Below are 22,662 nucleotides of genomic sequence, written 5' to 3'. Positions count from 1 at the left end.
TTAAAAGTTTTTCAAGCATCTTCGTGATCGTCATTATGCAGATATACTAGAAAAAATGTTTGTTCCATAGTACTTAATTACAATTCCCAAATGACAGCTGTGCTGATTATCAATTATAAGAATTTAATTTGCCAAATAATTTATACAATATAGCATAATATTTTTTGCACCACTTGTTCAACATGGGAAGAAGATGTTCATTAAAACCAAATGCAACGAACTCGAAAATGGTCTATTGCCATCAATTTTTAGAATGGGTTGTTCACAGAAGGAAAACAAACTTGTAATTAAAAAACAAACCGAAAGAACCATTTGGATGATGCTGAAGAATTAGTATTTAATGTCAACAGGCAAATATTACATGCATATCAGAATGAGAACACATTATGATATGTATTAAGGTTTTCAGAACATCTGTCAAAAATTGAAATATATCAAAATTGATTAGTTTCAGTTACTTGGGATTTAATCAATGCTCTCAACCTTATCATATATTTCATCTTAATTTCTTGAACTCTTCATTTATCACCAAGCTTGACAGCTCGTCCCTATCATTCATCCCCTCTTGGTGTGCTGACATATGGTCATATAAAGATTATATAACAAAAGTATTGTAGCAAATGAATTATAAACTCTCGAGGTTCGAAACCAAAATTATATCGCATATTTTGTTATGTACATTATATAATCAGCAGTAAGTTCTTATGAGCTCATGTGTTGACTGTTCTTTCACACTTTATCAAAAAATCCTTTAATCTCTTAACCTCAAAGTTGAGCTAAAACTCTTTAACCATGCCTGGTAAACCATCAGATCTCAACCAAATGGTTAAGGGAGAAAAAGGTTTACTAGCACGTCCTATTGAGCTTTTCTAGTACAAATATCAAAAATATATATAGGGTAGGTCCACTTTTCATCAATTTATTGTCAATCTGTAAATATTTTGTTAAATAGGAGAATGTCATGCCATAGATAACTAAATGAGAGTTTGTCTCATTCATTACTCGGACCAATATAATTTAAAATTACAGATACCAGACAATCTCAACCTGACATACTTTAAAACATATTCAGCTAAATAAAATTATATTCGTTAAGAAATAAAAAAAAACCTGTTATTATACGTTTAAAGTGACAAAGAAGAAACTTATCCTCGTCTCATGGGTTTTCATGCTATTAAGAATGCATTGTGACGTCACAATTTCCATTGTAAAAGCATGCATAGTATGAATTCATATGACGTACGAAAACATATGATCTGACGGTCTGACCATATATACTGATATATACGTTACATATTGATTAACTCATTGTGATTTTGTCAAAAACTCACTGAGCTGGCCGCACTTACCAGATGGAGAAAAGTCATTCTGATGTCATTTTAATTTACAATGTCAATGGTCTGAGTAATGTCTAATGAACGAGACAAGCTCTCGTTCAGTTTAATATCTATGGCATGACATAATAATTTCTCCTAGTCCTAGTCCTATTCAAAAAAAATATTTACAGATTGACAATTAATTGATGAAAAGTCGACCTACCCTATCTTAAATTTTGATATTTTGTACCAGAAAAGCTCAACAGGAAGTGCCAGTAAACTTTTTTCTCGCTTTAATAATAACCATTTGGTGGAGATTTGATTTACCACTACCAGGCGTGTTAACACCCTATTCCTTTACTGTAATAGCTGAAAGTTGTCAAAACCAAATTTAACCTTCTGGAAAAGTGTTGATTTCTTCGATCTCTCGATCTTCTGTGTGCATCTAAGTCTCTTTTTCTCATTTCAGTTGTCATTTTTAAGTCTCTGTAACGTTCCTTCTTTCTCTCTTCCGTCTGTTGTTGTTCTTCAAAGCTGTAACTCCCGCCACTAGTTTACGCACGCGCTCATTCCAAAACAAAGAATTATGAATATTCATAAGGTTATATTTTATTTGCACAAATTATCTTTAATTTTTCTGGTGCATGTTTTCATTAATTTTTATAATTTAAGGGCAACTGAAAACCAAGAAAATATTTTTTGTCCATTTAACCCAATACACATCACTTGCCTCCAAATCTACTTCCTGTTTGTACATGCTTCGTTTCCCGAAGTTTGATTGGTTAGATCTGTGTTGTTTTTCAAAACGGACGGCGGCTTCTTAGACACAGAACAGCTGAAGAACATCTGATCTACAAAAATATACTATGTGAAAAGTGTATTGGTACTGTTATAGAGATGAATGAATAGTACAAGATAGTAGACGCATTTTTATTCATTTTATGAGTGGAACAAGTAAAAATGGCAAACAGTTCATGATAAACTCTTGCGGTTGCTTTGTGGCAGTGTCATTGTGTATTCCATTTATGATTTAGCAGTAGGACGGAAGATAAGTGCACTGGTAGAAATTTGAGGGACAAAAACTTCATATCTGGATGTACAGTTCCTTGTCAGCGTTATCATCATCATCACCATCATCACCACCCTCATTTCATTTTCATTTAGATTTTCATACCTTGATTTTGGAAGATGTCTAAAAGTAGCATTTCAAAGAAGCCTCCACGATTGCGTTTACCATTGAAAAATCTTAGCAATAATTTAAGTTTTCTGAATGCACTTAATATTGCACCATCAAAAATGAATTCACCAGTCACCAATCTTGCCCAGAATCTGAGCGAACTACATACAGGGAGGTAAGAACAGTTTCAGCATATAAATACGTGTTATAATAGATTCCTTAATAATAATATTAATCACTTGTTCTTTCCATTGACATAGTTTTTTTTTTATATAATTAATATCAATAGCTTTTTGCTGTGTATTATCAGAAAGGTTAATACAAATAAGACAGACATCAAAAAAGTTATATTTCAAAAGAATATTGACTGGCCTGGGTATAAATCCAGAAATCCAGAAATCATCTATCTAATGATGATACCAGGATTAGTGTTTCATGTAGCGTAGCTGTGGAAAACCTAGCTCTTACATTTGTGGACCGTCAAAAAATATCATCGGTACCTATACAAATAGCTACGGTTCCGCAGATGGATTAGTGTTATAATGATAAAAAAAAAGAATGCCAAATTGGATTTATGTACAAATGTATATGTTCTCCCTTCACAACTTTATTATTATAACTATCTCATTTTCTAACTAATTTATATTTGAAATATATATTCAACTATGTTTCTTTACTTAGTAAAGTTTTACATTTTACTTTTAAGTTTTGATGCAGAAACTGAAATTTCATTAAAAAAATATTGAAGGGTGATTTTTATATCCATATCAAGGTAATATAGCCGATAAGTGTTTCATAAGCTTAAATTGTAGACTTTTAACTAAACCTCATGATTGTGCATCTTTTGTAACTGTAAAATGTATATAAAGGAATTTACATAAAATTTCGGTATAATCATTACTCAAGAAATGTCTTTCATGTTGAAAAGATAAAGATTTATAAAAAAAAGTATCATCATACGTATCATGTAAATGTATTTTCATAAATAGAGCTATGTGAGAGGAATAATTTTATAATAAAGCAGTCCTGGTCTGGAAGACATATACATAATACACTGTTGCTATCTCTTTAAGAAAAACTTATATATGTTCTTGAAATTTTTGCCAAGACTAAAATTAATAAATAGTAATATTAAAGGTAAACCCATAATAAATTTACAAGACCTATAAGTTTTCCGTATGAAAATGACCAAATAAAAGTAAAATATTGCATTATTAAAACTGAAAGGTAGATACTTGGTATTTCTGTTACTATTGATAAAATTTATGTTAACTGTCACAGAACAAAATATATGTTGCATTTTATGTTCCCATAGGGTGTACAATCATTGGGAAGTATTAATTTAAATGGACTTTGGAAAACCTTTTGCCCCCTCAAGTCAAAACATAATCTTACAGTATTTATGATGCAAGATGACTTTACTCATTTGTCAATATGTTGATTTATGAAAATTGTATTTTTGATTGAAGTTTTGTTTTTTATGGCATATGTAAACAGAGGTTCTTTCATGTTATACTACTGTTAAATTAAATTAAATAGAATTCCCTGTTGCATAATCAACTGTAATATGTAACATTTGCTGGTTGATATATGGTATATATGAATTTGAAAATGCTTGTTGTTATATGTAATCTGGTTTGTGTTTGAATATACAACTATTTCTTTAATAACCATTTATTTTCATCTCCAGAGGAGGAACACCAAGAAGAAAGTTGTCTTTATCCAGCATCGATACACCACCCACACAATGCCAACCAACGCCTGATCGACTTGATTCTTCAGAATCAGGTAAAACATTTATAGTTAAGATTTAAACATGAAAAGTAGACCTTCGTTGTAATTACATTCAAAACCATTTTTAAAGAAAATAATTGAAACTTGCCTGGAAGGGATAAGGCATTAAACTTGTTAGTTCTAAATTTTTGTGCAGAAGTGATAGATTAGGTAATGAGATCTTTGAAATTTATGTATTTTTAGCTAACTAAAGCAGAATATATTCTTTATATAATTATTGTATACTATTTGAAAATAAGAATAAACAACCAATCACATTTGATGTTTTGAACATTTGTTTGTGTATTATGATGACTGAAATACAGGAAATCTGACAAGTGTTTCAGGATGTTTATTTTTGACTACACAGGATCATCTTCAGAAAATTTTGTATTTTTAGTCTGGATCACAGGAAATATCTATTTCAAAGAAGAAATGTAAATTCTAGAACTATTGAACAATGTGATCTATATCTCAAGTAATAGTTTTTATCTGTACAAGAAAAAGAGGAAACAAGAATCCTGAATCCTTTTCCCCACATAAGAAAAATAAAGTTTTAAGGGCTTCATTAGTTACACAATTAAAGGGATGTAATTTTTTTCCAATGAGGCAGAAAATAGAAGTGAAAGCCTTACAAAAAGCCACTTAAGTTTATGTAATCTCCACTGTGAGAGGTGTGACCACTTTGGACATTTCTTCACCTTTATAATTATTTGATTACCTCAATCGCCTTGGGGACAAAATTGGAAAAAAGTTTTATCTCAATCCATGAAATTCCCTTTTCATTTAATTATTTTTTTTGGCCAAATTTTATTTTTGTCCGTTTTAAGAGATACATTGTACAATCCACACAAGGCAACAAAAAAATTTATATTTAATGAAGATCTAAAGCTGTAAGAAATAAGAATGTATTGTAATCCATGTTTAGAGTTTGCATAGTGGACAACCCAATAAAATCAAAACAATATATATTTGTTGACATATTAATCATTTAAGTTAAAATTGAGACCCATGAACCAGCAAATTTTTCATTAAATGAAAATTTTGCATCTAAATTGAAAATTTAAATGCTTTTTAAAAAAGCCTTTTACTGGATATCAATTTGATCTTGTACTCTTTCAATTAGTTTCAAACATTTTTTCATTTCTTTCATTTTTTAGGATCTCATACATAAGAAGAAGAAGTTCTAGGGAATTTCTATCACTGAGTAATAATGATAAAATCACTCATAAAAACTGTCAGAATTTCGCAATTGATTTTTGATTACATGGACTTTTCTGATAAAATTGTCAAGTTTCTTTAGTACAATAAGTTGAATTTCTATCACTGAGTAATAATGATAAAATCACTCATAAAAACTGTCAGAATTTCGCAATTGATTTTTGATTACATGGACTTTTCTGATAAAATTGTCAAGTTTCTTTAGTACAATAATTTTTGCCTTTTGGGATGTGCAAGTGTGATATTTGAGAAATTTAGGACAATAAAAATGCAGTATCTTGGGATAAATCCTGATGAATATCATACTGATATCTGCAGATCAGCCAAAACAATATGTCCAACAAGACATGTACGACCTAAGGGAGAAGACAGAGCATGATAAAATATTTAAATTGTTCTCTGACAGCTTGTTTTTATTGTCTAATTAGACAAATTAAATCTACTACAGTTCTAACTTTTGATATTCACCTGTACATAACACCCAACCAACCAGTCGTACTTGTCTTAAGGATATTTTTGTGGGGAGACTGGTTCAAGTAAACTGGTTACTACATCAAAGGACAAAAACTGTCAAATTTTGATGGTTTTTAATATCCAAATTAACACTTCCTTATTTTCAAGTGAAATACAAAAACAACACCGCTGATTTTTATATTCTCAAAAGAGTTGAAATGTTATTGTGTCAGGAACTAGATTTACATAACTATGGTAAGATAGCTATACTTATATATACATTATGTTAAGTTGTGTCTGTAATTGTATTTTATATTAGTTTTAAATGATATGGCATGTGATAAGCTTCAATCTATGGTATCTTTTTAGGATGTTTCATGGACTCTCCTACACCACTGGATTCACCCACATTAGAAATGAGGTAAGAAACATTTATCTTATACAAGACAAGAGGCCCCCATGTAGTTTTGGATATAATGATCTAATTAATTTGACTGACAGCCTATAATTAAAGGCATTAGTAGAAACATTAGTGTTGTGTACAGGTTTGCTTTATGACAGGATAATGATGTAATGAATGGTCATTCCAAATCTCATAAAACCATAAAATCCTGACTTTACCAAGGCCTTAATCTAGGGAGTATCTACAGATTTAGTCCAAATACAAACAACAGATCACTAATCTTGTATAAAGTTAAGTTGAACAGGATCAAAAATATTTTAAATGTATTTATTTAAAAAAATAAGGTTAATCTTAAATAAACAGTAAGTTAATAGAATTTATAACTTGTAATTAGATTAAATTGCAAATCATCTTGAGAAATTCTATTTCAATTGTGAATTTTGAAAAAAATGAGACTCTTAAATATAGCGTGGATTCTTCTGAAATAAAATATATGTTTTAGTCAAAAAGTGAAGTTTTGATCTGTTGTTGGTTTTGTAATAAACATGGAAAAGTAGCAATTATCTTCTTAGTCATGTTAGGATATAATTGTATTCCACATGAATTGTATGTACAAATCAGAATTTTTTTTTGTAATCAGAGTTGGAATTTTGGGGAAATATTTGAGGCCTCATCTATTGCAGATCACTTACTAAATTGTAATTTACCTTCATGACAAGTAGTGGGCAAAACAAAACAAAGAGAAAACAGATGTACTACAAAAATACAATGTATTGTCATACTGGGATAAAATGTCAGAAACATTGTCAAACAGTAGGATGGCTTTGGTGTCAGACCTATTACATAGGAATATATTGTCATGAACAGTATGTGTGTATTAGTACATTGTCATGTCCTGTCTGGGGTGGTGTGTATCAGTCTATTGTCTGTCAGCATGGGTGAGGCTGCAGGATCATCTTGTCACAGCTCAAAAGCATATCAATCCGCTTCTACAAAAAAATAACATTTCTTTTTTCAACTCCTGACTGATGAATGAAATTTTCCTATAAATTGTTATATTAAAATTTTATGACCCAAAGCTGCGATTATTGTTAGGATTTATTTATTGACAAGTTACAATACTGACATAAGTTTATCTTTATAGTAATTATTGGAGTGTTTAAATATGGAGAGAATTTTAATAGTTGGCAAGCTTATTTTCTTGTTTTTTTTTAAAGATGAGAAGATTATAATGGGTAAAAGATGAATGACAATCAATACTGTAACACTGAATGTAGTAATCTTTTGTTGTAAATGTTGAACAAGTTCAATTTTGATTATTGACCATCCCATGTATTGTTTTAGGGATAGGGTAACAGAAAATAAAAGATGGTCTCTCAAGAATTCAAGTGCAGGTTGAAGATTACAGATATTTGTTGTCTTTGATTGAGGTTGGAGGTGGTTTTTATTTCTGATTTTGAGGGCTTTGTGTGTAAGAAACTTTTGTTGAGGTTGTTTTTATTATGCAAAATGGCTTTGTTGAAATAAAGTTACATGAAAGGGAAAAAAGAGTTCTTCCGAGTATCTCATTGATTTAAATTTCAAAATGATATGCATTCATAGCATATTGATCCTTGCTGACAAGCTCTTATTGAAATTTGTTCATTTGACTGCAGCTATCTCATCTGCAACACTAGGAATTGATTGGAGAATAGAGATTTTATTCATATCTCAAACATCAGCAGAAATATTCAGCTGTTGCATCTGCCTGACTATGCAGAAATTTGTATTGTTCTTTGTATGGGTACGTTCACCTTAAACATTTTTCCATTCATACTTTACCATCTGTTCAGGTACAAAATCAAGAGATATTCACCTTAAATGACTATAATTCATTCACAAATGACTCCATCTGCTGTCCTAAAAGTTACAATTGAATTTAAAGTTACTTTATTGGATAAAATGTTATCAATAGCTTCTGTTGTTTATTCATGTTCTAATATTTTTAAATAAATTTGCACAGGCTTATTTTTTGCTTTATTTCTCTTGGTTATGCAGGCATTTTGTAGTTAGTAAAAGTTGAAGGAATGGTGGTCAAGAGATTTTGGGGTTTTTTTTTTTCCCAAGATAACCATTGGTTATATTTTTGATTATAGACATAAGTGAATAGAAGGCTATAAAATATGTCTGACAAGTGGATGATAAAATATATAGTCATTACATAATGATAATTAGTAAATAGATGGGGCACCTGCTGATCAAATGATTGATTTGGTGATCAATAACCGATCAGACCATGACCTGGTTACCTGTGTGTTCACAGCTTCTGTACAAGTTCTCTGGGGCTAGAAATCTTGTAGATTATAAAAAACTTTCTTTTGTTCAGTCATTCAAATAAACCCAAGCTGTTATACTTTAAATCAAATTTAGACTGAACATGTCAATTTATATAAAAAAAAGTAGTCAAACAGCTTTGAAAATCAGATATTTTATGGTCATTTGTAATATGTTGTATTTGAAATATGTTCATTTTGAAGAAGAGTCTCTGTATTTGAGTTGTTCTTTTATTCAAGTTTAAAATAATGCACAAGTATTGGAGAAGTCATTAAATACATGTCTTTTTAGTTATTAATATATATATATTGTATTTCAAGCAAAGAATCTTATTTTTTAAAATTAAATGGATTTATTCTTTGAAGGTATCAGAGCATTAAACAAAAGCTTTTTTATAGAAAACCTCAGTATAAATAAGTGGTAATAGTATTACAGTGTTCAGAATTAAGTTACACCTATATTAGGTAACTCAATTAAGGTCAAGGTAATTTGAGAAACAACATGAAGCTTATCTTATTAGTTCTCTTAACAAAACCCACATGTTAGAGGCCTACTGTGGAAATTTTCACCTAATATCAAACATACCTCAAATATAACAAGAACAATCTACTAAGGAATGGTGTTTGTTAAAACAGATTAATTCATTTATTGTTATGAATACTGAATATTTATTATTTAAAAAGCAACCTGTAAATTTAATTAAGTGCTAATAAGATTATTAAAATTGTTATCTAAACAAAAAACACCTGAGAGGCAAACCTTATTAATCTTGTTTGTTTATTTGAACAAAAGAAGGGTTTTCATTGGTCAGATAGATAAATATATTGGGTAAATTAAATTTGAATTTTTATTTAAAGTCACATACATTCAATTCAATTATATTGAAACGAATCCCATTTTAGCATGTTATGTAAATTGTATGTATAAGAATAACTTTCATTATGAGATGAATATTATTTCCTGAAACTTGTGTATTGTACATGTATAATAAATATGTATGAATTGTATATTTCCAATGGTCCAGATAAAATAAACAAAGACATTCCTTGTTTGTTGATAAGAAGACTTGATTTTTATCTGCAAACCAAAGATAGGTTGTTTACTTTCTAAGATTATAGTGATAAAAGTCAATAAAATAGTTGTAACCACTTCAGCCAAAAAATAGTTATTCATTGTTACCTAGTTCATTTCCACATCACATTCAATGCATGGTTGATAAAAAAAAAATATGGACAAAATCTTATTAAATTATATATATAAAGATAATTTGTTATATAATGGTACTGTAGTTTAAAGTGAAAAGAAAAAAAAAATATTTTAGAATAAAGGTAGACTAAATAGCAATAGCTTACAGCTGAGGAAATCAAGGATTAAGGTAATGCTCCTGTAAATGGCAGCATATTTGGTGAGGAAGTTCCTTGTTTGTGCTATATGGAACATGTGTTAATTTTCACAGGTAAAGTTACCTGCCAAGGTGTGACATCTTACAATACCTTACCAAACACTCATATCTCACACTTGAAAAGGTTCTGAGGCACAGGATGTTAATTAGGGCCCATCACACCTTAAGATCTCAGTAGCCCCTAGGTGTTTATTAGATGATATTTATGGCCCAGGTTCAGTACCTTTAGTCATAAAACCATAGGACTACTGAGAGATTTGCTCCTTTGATCTGGCTACCTGTTGTGTAATGTCAGCATCCTCTAATTAACATAGGTTACTAATTACTACCTGTAAATTAGTTTTCTCCATCATTCTACACCTGTCTGTTATACTGTCAACATCACCTTTTCCTGATAATACAATGGCAACAGCTATTTTAAGCAGCCCCAGTTGGAGGTAGGGTATTTTTGTTTTTAAAATTACAAAATTACATTTTGCATCATTTGTTAGTTGTAACTTTGTAATAATGAATTAAAGCATATAAAAATATGTTCTTATTAGTTTCTTACTGGATTTCTGATTTTAGCAAGACATTTTTTTTTAAATGAACATATTCAAGTTAATTGAGTTAAAAGGTTAAAGGGCCTTTTGTTGAAAAATTGTTTTTAAGAAGGAAGAACTTTAAAAGTATAGTAATTTTGTGAAGATAATTATTTAAAAAAAAAATTATAATAAAAGGACAAATAAAAAGGAATATTCAATCGACTTTAAAAGTTTAATTAACAAAAATGTATTCAGAATAAATGTTTCGGAAATTCAGTCCTGTTTTATTCAGACTGTTAATTAGATATGCATTTATAATTATTTTTTCATGTTAAAGTTACCCTGAATAAGATATAAATTTAAAGGTCATGAAACAATATAGAGAAAATAAAGTAAGATTGGAAATTTTTCTCTTTGTTTCGAATTGAAAAAAATCATTTGAAAGTTTAGGATAACCCCCCTCGTATATATTGATTACTGGTTGGGTTTTGTTCTATATTTGGTATACCTATCGTTTACACAGGAATTTTATTATAAATATCAGTTTGTTTTTTTCAGTGTACCAATTATCAGGGGGTCTATAAAATTCTATTTGGTTTCTCCTAGTCTTCAAGATCAAATGTTTTTATTTTGTACACATACTAAGGCAACAATTAAAAAATTGTTTATATCGATTAATTCTGGGTCATTTATCTGATGACCATCATGTGGAAAGGTATATATTTTTTTCAACAAAAAACCCTTTTTAGTAACATACTGAAACATGTTTCTTTTACGTCAAATAGAACTGTGGTTTACAGGTATCTTTGTTGGATATATCTTCATGTTGAACATTTCCATAATTTTGTACAACTTTGATTAGTTTTGTTCAACAGAAAATTTGATATTAAGAACCCTAGTAAAATTAAACACTGGTTTTTAAAAGTGTTGTTTTATATATTTTTTCTCACAGCCTTCAGAGGTTTGCATCATCAATCAAGCCAGAGATACCTGCAGAAGCATTTACTAAGTAAGTAAAATATAGTTTATATTTGTATTTATAACAAAAATTCTCACAAAATACCCACTCTGAAATAATGTTCCATCTATTGAAATTACCAATACAGAATGTTGGAAGAGTTGCTCTTGATAAACCACCAGAACTGAGAAAAAACAATTAAAAAATAATGAAAACAACCGAAAAAACCTAAATACAGATAAAATCTACCCTTAAAACCTTGTGCAAATTCAGCTTATACAAAGTTCTGTGAATGGCAGAGAGGAGGAAAGTGTACCTCAACCTCTTTTGTATAATCAACTACTTTTGTGCACAATTAGAATTTTTGCATTATTTCCTTGTGTCAACTTTCCAACTTTCTGGAATGTTTAAATACAAACATTCAAGATCCAAATTCTTTGCACTCATATGGAGATTTTTATGTTTATATAAAGCTTTAAAGACCTGTTTTCCTTGGCTTTTTCTAATTTGAAGAAATCATGAATTTTATGGCTTTTTTCTATCATTCAAATAGATGCTCCCCATGACTAGTGCCATTACCCTCATATGGCCTTTAAAAATTAAAAGTAATAAATAGTTTCTGCAGCCTGGCCTTTGTCTCTGACCCTTAAATTATTGAATGATTGATTTTAGCAACCATCCTTGTATTTCAACAGAACAAAATTTTTACTTTTTGTCCAGATATAGTTCAGTACAAGAAACATTTTATGAAAGACAATGCAAAGGTTTTTTTTATTACAGGACAACAATTGATTCATTGATTGAAAATCTATCTGCTAAAAATTTAATGTTAAATGAGTCATTATGTGACACCACAGGACAAGATAAACTAAACTTTAATTTAGTAATCCAGCAATAAAATAAATTTTTAATTCCTTTGAGTGCTTACATGTTTATACATAACACCAGATTTATCTTAGGTAAAACATGTCTTGGCAAACACCTCAAATGAATTTAAAAAAGTTAAATTTCATGAACAAATTACCTGCTAATTGTTTTACACCTCTGTTAGTTTGAGTCAATGAGTTAGTTATTTTAGTCTGATCAGTACTTGGTTGAAGTGTGGAATTATTTTAGATTTAATTACCTACATAGTAATTATGTTTCACAGGTATCCATAATTATGAGCAATAATTTTTAGATTTTACAAGATATTGTTTTTACAGACTGAGTCTTTCTCTTGCAAATAGAAATGTGAGGTGTTGAATTTTGAGACGAGACATACGAGTACAAATCAGTTGTGGAAAGTATATAAAATATGATTGTCAACAGTAAGACACAAATTCAGTTTTGAAATCAATGAGATAAGAGTTTAGAATGTCTATGCATTTTTATGATTTTATATTTTATCCTCTGTGTAGGAAGAAGACCATAGCTTTCAGAAGAATACAGTCGTTACCGGTAAGTGCAGAAACTAATGTTTAGGAAATGGTTTAAAATGCATATACCTAATTTTCAGTGGTTGTCTTTGGTTGATGTGGTTCATAAATGTTTCTCGTTTCTTGTTTTTTAAATAGATTAGACCGTTGGTTTTCCTGTTTGAATGGTTTTACACTAGTCATTTTTGGGTCCCTTATAGCTTGCTGTTCAGTGTGAGCCAAGGCTCCGTGTTGAAGGCCGTACTTTGACCTATAATGGTTTACTTTTACAAATTGTGACTTGGATGGAGAGTTGTCTCATTGGCACTCGTACAACATCTTCTTATATCTATATACATTCCTTTTTTCTGCAGATTACATTTTGATTTTTAGTATGATCATAGACACTTCTTTGTAATTTTACATTGTCCTTAGTTACAATATGTCTACATATGTTTCCTGTATTACAGCCACCTATGATGAGACTGAGTCCTGTTGACTTCCAGGACAAAGAAAATACAGTCACAGCAGCCGACAATGACAGTCCAATGTCACCTGACTCTGGTCTCCCAGACAACCACAGACCAGTTTTCTTTATTGAAGAAAACAGTTCACAAGACAGTGGTCTTTGTCTTGACAGCAGGGTATGTATGGGATGGGAATACAATGTGTTGTGTAATAAACATAAATGAGAGCAACCAAGCCACACAATATAACTAAAAGGGACATATGATTTGGAAAAAAAAGTATAGACAAGTGTCCAAGCCATAATAGCATCTACATAACTCTTAAACATTTGTTAGTTACATATATGTATGTGTGCAATACAGAATGTCTACGCAACAAACACACACTCACACAGGGATAATAAGCAAGTTTTCAACATATATGATTATAACATTCATAAAACCATAGTTTTTCATTGGCTAGAATTCAAGTAAAACTAATAATTAGTGCATATTTTCTGATAGCTTTCAATTTGCTAAATGTAAACTTTATTTGTGTTCCAAAACATAGTAAGTCATATTGTTAATTTTATATTTTAGGATTTTGAATTTGCTGCACCCGTTGGTGTACCAAAACGTAGCAAGTTAAAGATCATTAGTGAAGATACATGTTCCCCCTTGAAGTACTCTCCAGTCAAAAGTTCTCCGTCCAGGGTCAGACCAAAGTCATTCTCAGGTCTAGTAAGTAGTGCTTCCTGAATGTGTGACATAAAATAAATAATTTTATAGCCATAGTTAAAAGTTTGTTCTGTTGAACACTGATATTTTCAATCCTATTGATGTTTTTGTGATGTAGGGTATATTTCAATGAGACAATTAGCAAAATACAAAAACCGCTATATCATATAGAGGGCAACATTTGCAAAGAAATAATGATGACTGGCATGACCTGACTCTTTTGATGCAATTTATATGCATTTTTTAATAAGTTTAGAGACTGATTATGAGTTCTAGAATCTTGAAATCATTTTATGAGAACCTTGATGATAATGTATTCCAGCATGCCTATGAAAGCTACTATGATTCTCAGCAAGCTTGGGAACATTATGTATAAATATATTTTATTGTTTCAGAAATTCTCAGATAGTAAAGCCATGTTCCAGTCAGATAGTCCACTTAAGATGTGTCCATTGGCTAGTTTTGATGAAGAAGATGTTGATGATGGTTTTCTAGACTTGATAGACCACGAAGACAATTCTGAGGTATATAACTAGATCCACAATATATTTTATTCCTTTAATCACATTACATGGTTAGAAAACATTTTGTAGTGTTAATACTGCAAGTACTTTTAGCCATGTATTCCATTTTCAAGTCTGATCAAGTAAAGTTGGTCATAATAATTGCTGTAATTTTTAAACTATACACCCTCTGTGTAATCATTGAGTTGATAAAAAAAAATGTTATTAGGGCTGTCAAAATATCAGAAGAATGTCTATAGTACTCAACATGTCTGTCAAAAATTGTTTCTGCTCTCTAACTTTAACATTTGACACGATTTTTCATCACTTCAAGTAGCTGTGCTGCGTACAAGGAAGAAAACCTTGCATTGAAAGTTATGGTATAAAGTTTGTGCATATGAACAAAAAGGTTTTCCAGCAGCTATGCAGCTGAACACTTTAGTATTGTAACAGTCTTGTATCTGATTTATTAAAGCACACTTAAAAGTTGAAAATATAAATCCTTTCCATACACATAACAAAAGCAGTACAAATGATTAAATTAACAAAAAAAGAAAGATGTGATTGATAGATTAAGACTAAATAAACCAATATTTAGTCACTGTATCTCAAGTTACAAAGATTTCACACTATTTTTGATCTTTTTTTTTTAGTCATCAGGAGTACCTGACACAATGGCCAAGTTGTTTAATGCACCAGTTCTAAGCCAAACCCCAGAATGTGAAGATTATGTACCAAAGGTTTGTATATCTTTTATAACATTTGATTTATCTATTCAAATTTTGTCAATTCAAGTGATCTTTTTAAGGTAAAACATTGGATACTTTTAATTTATATCCATTAAATCTTAATACAGATTAGTTGACCCCAGCATTGCACATGCAAGGGGACTGTAGTAGCCCTATTGAGAATCATGAATCTCATTCCATATGGCCTAACATAAACATATAATATGACACACTAAAGAGTTGTAATTTATTTTAGGGTTTATCATTTAAATTTGTCCATTGTTTGTGAGGCACACAGTATAGAAAACAGAAATCTGAGCTAAAAAGAACAAGCTAGGCTTTACAACTCCACAAAAAATCAACACTATCCCTTTATGCTGGTGTAAAATTATTTGTTAAATGAAGAATACCAAAGTACAGAGAATTTTTCCCTGGAACATTTTACATGTTAAAAATGAAATGGAAAGTCACTTCAGATTTGGGCACAAAAGTGATTTTTATAAAAACTACCCAATTGAAAATGATAAAAAATCTAAGTTAAAAAAAATTTGTATTCTCTTTTACTTAATTTATGACCATAACATTCAATTTCTTCTTTTTGATTTGAAATATAGTTATTATAAACTGGTGTAAAAATAATTTGTATCTAATTATATTTGATATAGGTTTCAGACAGTTTTGGAAAGTTGTTTAGTGCACCTGTACCCAGTCAGACCCAAGTAACTGACGAGGAAACACCAAAGGTTTGATAATGTTTTCATGAATAAATTTGTTTGTAAAATTGATAATATTCCTTAATCAAGATTTCAAATCCTAATTAAATTCAATATTTCAAAAAATATATTTCGAAGATATAAGTTTTGGCGACTGCATTGCAATGGTTTTAATTTACTGATAGGACAGAATCTGTGATTAATTGGTTGTTAAATAATTAAATCTTTCATGTTATGCTCTATGCTAGTTTTAATCCCTCAAAAGGTTTTTTTTTAAAAGTTCTTTGACATACAGAGCCTGGCACTTTCAGTATATTGGCATTGGATTAAACTGAACCATTCCCAAATTATGTGGCTTCATGGCTACATTTGGCCAATTGGACACCTTAAGTCTGAGAAAAGGGGTCCATTTTGTATATTTAGCATTCCCTTGGGTGTTCAAAATTTGAGTTAAATGAAAAGGCAAAACAAATCCTAAGTTTTGTAGCTCTTTAACCAACGGTGCTGTAATGGTTTGAAAGATGGACAGTACAAAAAGAATATAAACAGTTTTACAGTAGTTGCTATAATGTTTTTTATGTTAAGCATGGTGTCAACTTATAAAATTGCAACTGTTTTCACGTACAATATAAATTTTATTATTTTTAAAATAATGTTAATACTTGCAGTTGCGAAGAAGTAGATCACTTTTCAACAGGTCTCAATCGTTTGATGTCAGAGGTCGCAACAAACGTTTTCCTGCAAGTGACGACTCAACACCACACCAGCAGAGTAAAAGACGCAAATCCTTTGCTGTTGATGAAGATGAAGTGAAAGAGACCAAGGTAAATAGCAACTAATAGTTTAGTTTCAGTTATAAAATTGAGCTATTGAGCAAATGTCGATGAAGGTGAACTTGAAATCAGTAGCATTATAAAGATTAATTAATTAACAAAGTAAAAAAAGATGCAGCCTAGAAAAATTTCACATATTCTGTACTTAAGTTAAAAATAATTTAAAAAAAAAGACTTTGTAACCTCAACAACAATGAGATGTGTTAATGGATTCTAATGAAGCAATGATACTGATTCAATCAAGTATCCGACAAGTATTCACTAATAGTCAAAGTGCCAAAAAAAAGTGTGACAATTGTCAACAAGACAACCAACCTCCCTTAAAGACAAACAGTTGTTAAAAGTAAAAATCTGTGTATCTTCAGGTCATTATGCTGTCTTCAACAATGGGCAACCAATGCATTTTAACCAGATGTGAAAAAATTAGACATCTTTCAGCCATATAACAATAAACAAAAAACAAGAAGCACAGAAAAAACATAACAATCACTGGACTACAATATCTGATTTCCAAATTGATCATCTTTTCAAACCCTACTACATGATTCATGTTCTGTATAATGTGCATCTGAACCTTAAGCAACCATCTATCAATCATACAGAACTGCTAATGATTTAGAAGTTGTACTTGGAGACTTTTTGTTAGAGTTAATTTTTTCGGGGGGCAGCAGAAGTAAACAAGTTGGCAATAGAAACCCTTCCTGTTACTTTTGATTTATTGATATTTTGCCTACCAGTATAAATTTTCTATCACCAATCATTTTAACCTTGTTTTGACATGATACTTTAGTATTACAATAATGATTGCTTATTTCAGAGTATGCCATTGCCAAGGTTACACAGATGTCATTCCGAGACAGATGCCATGATCAAGATGGCTCTCAACAAAATATATGACGAACCAGATCTGATTGCTGATTGTTCCAAACCTTATTCATTACCCGTCATTCCAGGCAAAAAACAAGATCTCAAGTCCATATCATCAGAAACAGTAGGTCACATTAAAAAATTCATTGTTTAAGTTGAAGTCTAAAAATCTTGTAGAAATGAAAAGGATATTTTAATTTCAAAATATGAAAGTATAAAATCTTATTTTTATTGATTCGCTAAACAATTTAGATAAAAATTTCTCCTGTTTATAGTGAATTGTTCTGTTTACAACTGTGACTAGATGTGCATATGAATCAACATTGTACACAATTTACATTATCTTATAAGACATATTGGCCAAGAGGCTATGTCATTTTTGAATTAACTTGGCTAGATAGAACAATGGGGGAGTATTTTTTTGTTTATAAAGTTCGTTTCTTTCCTGAGTCCTACTTGTATAACTAATGCTATAATGAGTTGGTGAGGATTAATAAAGTTCTACAAATTTGTTAGAAGAAGATGATTATATTAAATATAACATGTTATTGAGTATTAAAGGAAATTAAATATATTTATATATGAATTGCAGGTACGTCAGCTATTAGACAATGAATATTCCCACGTTATAGAAAAGTTCATAATCATAGACTGTCGTTATCCATACGAATACCAAGGAGGTCACATAAGAGTAAGTATTTATAGTTTAATTTCTGCAATAAATATATATTCATTGTGACACATATAAAATAATTTGATTGCAAATTGATAACATTCATTGACAAATACTTCATGCATATTCAGGACAAGAACAAATTTAATAATTAGATCTAGAGATAAGGTAACAAATTTGTTATGAACACCCAAATATTGCATTACTTATGAAATATACTATATAGCTTTCATACAAGAGCAAAATCCATAAGAAATTGCTCAGTTTCAGTCATGAGCACACAATATTTAAAAAAAAAATGAAATTTAATGGTCTATGAATTTATGATGCAGATATTGATTATTGGTATACATCATTTTATTTTGGTATCTATTTTGTTTTTAGTAGCAAATTGATCATTGAATGTATATTAATATATACATATTTTTTTTCAGGGAGCTAAGAATATCTACACCAGAGAATCTATAACAGAAGAGTTCTTGAGGAATCCTACACAACCAGAAGATCCAGAAAAAAGAAACATTCTCATCTTCCACTGTGAATTTTCTTCAGAAAGAGGACCCAATTTGTAAGTTTTGGTGAACAGCAGATCTATAGAAACCTTTTATTATATTATAGTTACTGTCAAGTTGAAACCACTGTCCAAATTTCAGTCATATTTTTTCCAAATCTTATCCAGTTAGATCAATGAGTATTAAAGCATTAATAGGATTAATCTTTACAGTTTTCTCTAGGTTGGATGTTTGCCTTAGAAATTTGAATTGATCCCCGAGCCAGGTCAAGGACAAAACTCGAATTTGGTATTTTGCTGTTTTTGATGTGAAGCCTACTACTACAATTAGTAGTAGGAGCAAATATTTGCCAGCTTGTGGTCAGAATAATGTGACTGAATAAGGCTATAATTCTTCTTACCAACTGTTATCTCTGTAAAATGGTTTAATAAATACATGGTTCATACTGTTTGGATGCTTTCTTGTCTTAAATGTGGTTGATAGACAGCCTGCTGTACATTAAGCACACATCCATCTTTTTATGAAAGACTGAATAGTTATGAAAAATTAACTTGATACATTGTAAAATGACCTATTTGCTGAATTTTACTAACTTTCCAACATTTCATTTACTTTACTAGTTATTTGATTTTTTTAGGTCCAGATTTTTGCGTCAACAAGACAGACATGCTAACAAAGAATGTTACCCCGCCTTACATTACCCAGAGGTGTATTTATTAGAAGGAGGCTACAAGGTGTTCTATGAACAGTTTTCGGTAAGAATTTCACCATTTTACTTCCTACATTTAGGTACCTTCATTCATTGCAAGGGTAAAATTTTAATTCATAAGATATCAAATCAAGAGGTAAACAGTACATTCCAATTATGTTTTTAAAAAAACTTATTTAATCAACCTCTTATAGTGTACAACAACAATCTTGAATATATACACTATTTACGATCGTAAGAATGTATATTACAGTACAAGTATAGTAAAAAATCAATGTTAAAAAAATGTATGATTTATAATAGGTATTAGATATGGCAGTAAATTTAGCTTGAAATAAATTTTAGTAGTGTAGTTGTTTTATAACAATTTTAAGAAGACATACAACAAATATTATGCTAAAGAAAACTTTTATTCTAGAAATCTTATTTTGTTTTCTGTTATTAAATTGTCCTTTTCTTTTACAGGAATACTGTGATCCCATAAGTTACAAACCCATGCTACATAAAGACCATTCCGACGATCTCAGACACTTCAGAATCAAGTCCAAGTCTTGGGCAGGAGAGAAGACCAACCGTCCTGGTTTCCGACCATTGAAATTCTGAAGATTTTTCTAGCTTTATCTTTTTTCTTCCCTATCCTCTGACTTTTAACATTCTATTTTAATGTTTTATTAATCATTGTTGAAAAAGTTTGCCATGTTTGGCAGCTCAAAGTGCTCAATTCATCCATGGACATTTTAACATGCCTTGTATATTAAAGCCCCTGTACAGGAAAGTGAAAGAGAGAATTAAAATATTTATCATATTCATATATATATTATTTATTCATACCAGTGTGCTGAAGTGTGTGTGTTTTATGCTGATAAGGTGCTATTACCTACACAGCTGGATGTAAGACGTGTATAAGTATGTATGTATGTGTGTCAGTGTGTATGCATGTGTGTAATTGAAGTGAAACATGTTTTAAATGTTGTGATATGTATTGTAAAACTTAATTTTCACTAGATATTTTGAGTGTCAGAGCAAATGCACATTGAAATTCTCTAAATTTCTTTTGATTGTTGGCCGTTCATCATAACTAGTCAGTTTGAAGGACAATATAGTCATAATAACTAAAATTCAGTTTCACAATTGGGTGATTTGAGAGTTTAATGATAGATAAATGGAAAGGAGGGGTTTTGGCCACTGGAATTGTAAATGCTGTACATTATATCACAAGGGGTTGTAATTATAAAAAAGGGGGATTACTCAAGTTCTAATCTTTTTCTCACTCTCTTTATATCCTCATCTTTTAAGTTTTAGGTACACTCAGTGCTATGTACTCTTAGTAGATGTATTGGAGAAATATTTGATGTGGATGGAAAAGTTGTTGATATTTGAACTTGTGAGCACATGTCATCAGAGCTGCAAGGAAGGGAAATATGTCAATTTTAGATAAAAGTAGAACAAGTTCACTATTCTAGTGAACTTTGTTAGTTGTTTTTTATTTGTTTTAACTTATTTATATTTATTTCTGTTTTTCTTCTGCCTTGTTTCCATATCTATTTCACACAAGTCATTATCTGTAAATGATGATATTCTACAGTTTCTATTGGGAAGAATCATTATGAAATAAAACAGTCAAGCAAGTTAACAAATCATGTTGGAAAATTACAAATTTAAGGAAACCATGTGAACAGCTAAAAATGACTTGTGTTAACTAGATATATGTTTTTGTTTTAGTAGAGTCTTAGCATTTTAATATTAGTGGGTTATTTATAGAAATGGTGAAACAATCTAACATTTGCAAACTTAGGAGAAAACAAAAGCCATGCATTATCTGCTTTATGTGTTTGTATCACTAGAGAAAAATATGCACAAATAGGATTAAAATTTAGATTAATATAAATAGAAATCTGTGATGAATATGAGAGAAAGTATTACAATGAAGATATATGTTTCGGTAGAACAAATTTTAAGTGAGAGGAATAATATGAAGATGTGATACCAGTCATCTGTGATACCATGATGGCAGAATGATGTGTAGACAAATGATGTGTAGACAAATGTGTGTAGTTGCTTACTATTGTTGTTACTCCTTACCTCTAATGTTGTTTTATTTATTTTTACCTGTTCCCACGGAACTCAAAATTCTCATATATATCATTTGTAATAAATGTATAAAATATAAATTTGAGTCTGTTGTTATAAAATATCCAGAACTTAGATGGTACAGTTTGAAATGGTGGTCTGATGGACACGATTGATTCCCCCATAATAGTAATGATTTATTCCCTAATGTAGGGAAATCTGTAAGAGGAGTAAGCTAGAAAAACCCATGTATCCAGCATCTAAATGGTTATTGTCTCTGTCTGTCTGAAACACATCAATACTCAAACTGTATGTCAGAAAGTTCTCACACTCGGTAGGATGATTTGCCGTCATTTGCTTGGCCATATCAGTTTGATTGGAAAAATATTACAAGAGTTGGACTTGGACTATTTTTCTTTAGTTTTGTGACAATAACGCCTTGTGAACAGAACTCCTCTGAGACCATTTGACAGGAAACTATACTTGGTACTATTGTTTGCCTTTGTGTGTAGTTGACCATATTTTACAGCTAATCTGGGGAACTGAGTGGTCTAAATAGTTCATCTTCTGTATCACTAGTCTCTTGACACGGAGGTTGTGAGTTCGAACCCACACATGGCAGGTGTGTTCCAATCCAACCTTAATTGACTAGGATTGTTACTTTTTCTTTGAAAGGTCTGTGGTTCTCAAAAGGCACTCTGACTTCCTCCAATAAAAAAAACCTGACCGCAATGATATAGCCAATGGGGCTGAAAGTGGAATTAATCACCAACAATTGAGACTGCCAATTAACTATTTAAATGGGTGTTGTAAGACTTTTTGTTAATCTATATTTACACCAACTCCAAAGACTTTCACAGAAATCTCTCATACTTGGTAGTATTATTTGCCATGTATTTGTGTAGTTTACCATATTAAACTCTCATTTTAATC

The 22,662-nt window shown here is 30.4% G+C and overlaps 2 protein-coding genes across 2 annotated transcripts in view; one reads left to right on the top strand and one right to left on the bottom strand.

Moving 5' to 3' along the window:
- The window catches only part of LOC127733961 (histone RNA hairpin-binding protein-like), a 33,129-nt gene extending 31,078 nt beyond the window's left edge, over nucleotides 1–2,051 (bottom strand). Inside the window, exon 1 of the mRNA XM_052243450.1 lies at nucleotides 1,713–2,051. Coding sequence (XP_052099410.1) covers nucleotides 1,713–1,792 — 80 coding nt within the window. The 5' untranslated portion in view covers nucleotides 1,793–2,051. The remainder of the gene's footprint in view (nucleotides 1–1,712) is intronic.
- Nucleotides 2,052–2,079: 28 nt separating this feature from the next.
- On the top strand, nucleotides 2,080–21,830 carry LOC127733956 (M-phase inducer phosphatase-like). The gene is made up of 16 exons (XM_052243443.1): nucleotides 2,080–2,668; nucleotides 4,184–4,281; nucleotides 6,310–6,361; nucleotides 11,535–11,591; nucleotides 12,941–12,980; nucleotides 13,408–13,581; nucleotides 13,984–14,124; nucleotides 14,517–14,645; nucleotides 15,278–15,364; nucleotides 16,018–16,095; nucleotides 16,734–16,889; nucleotides 17,716–17,889; nucleotides 18,358–18,456; nucleotides 18,873–19,006; nucleotides 19,588–19,705; nucleotides 20,125–21,830. Exons 1-16 carry the CDS (start codon nucleotides 2,505–2,507, stop codon nucleotides 20,260–20,262), a joined length of 1,839 nt encoding a protein of 612 aa, XP_052099403.1. The 5' UTR covers nucleotides 2,080–2,504; the 3' UTR covers nucleotides 20,263–21,830.
- Nucleotides 21,831–22,662: the final 832 nt, after the last annotated feature.

The sequence above is a fragment of the Mytilus californianus genome, unplaced genomic scaffold, assembly GCF_021869535.1.
Source record: "Mytilus californianus isolate M0D057914Y unplaced genomic scaffold, xbMytCali1.0.p SCAF_3, whole genome shotgun sequence".
Lineage (NCBI taxonomy): Eukaryota > Metazoa > Mollusca > Bivalvia > Mytilida > Mytilidae > Mytilus > Mytilus californianus.
Note: the sequence above shows the minus strand (reverse complement) of the source record. Positions and strands in the feature narration are given on the sequence as shown.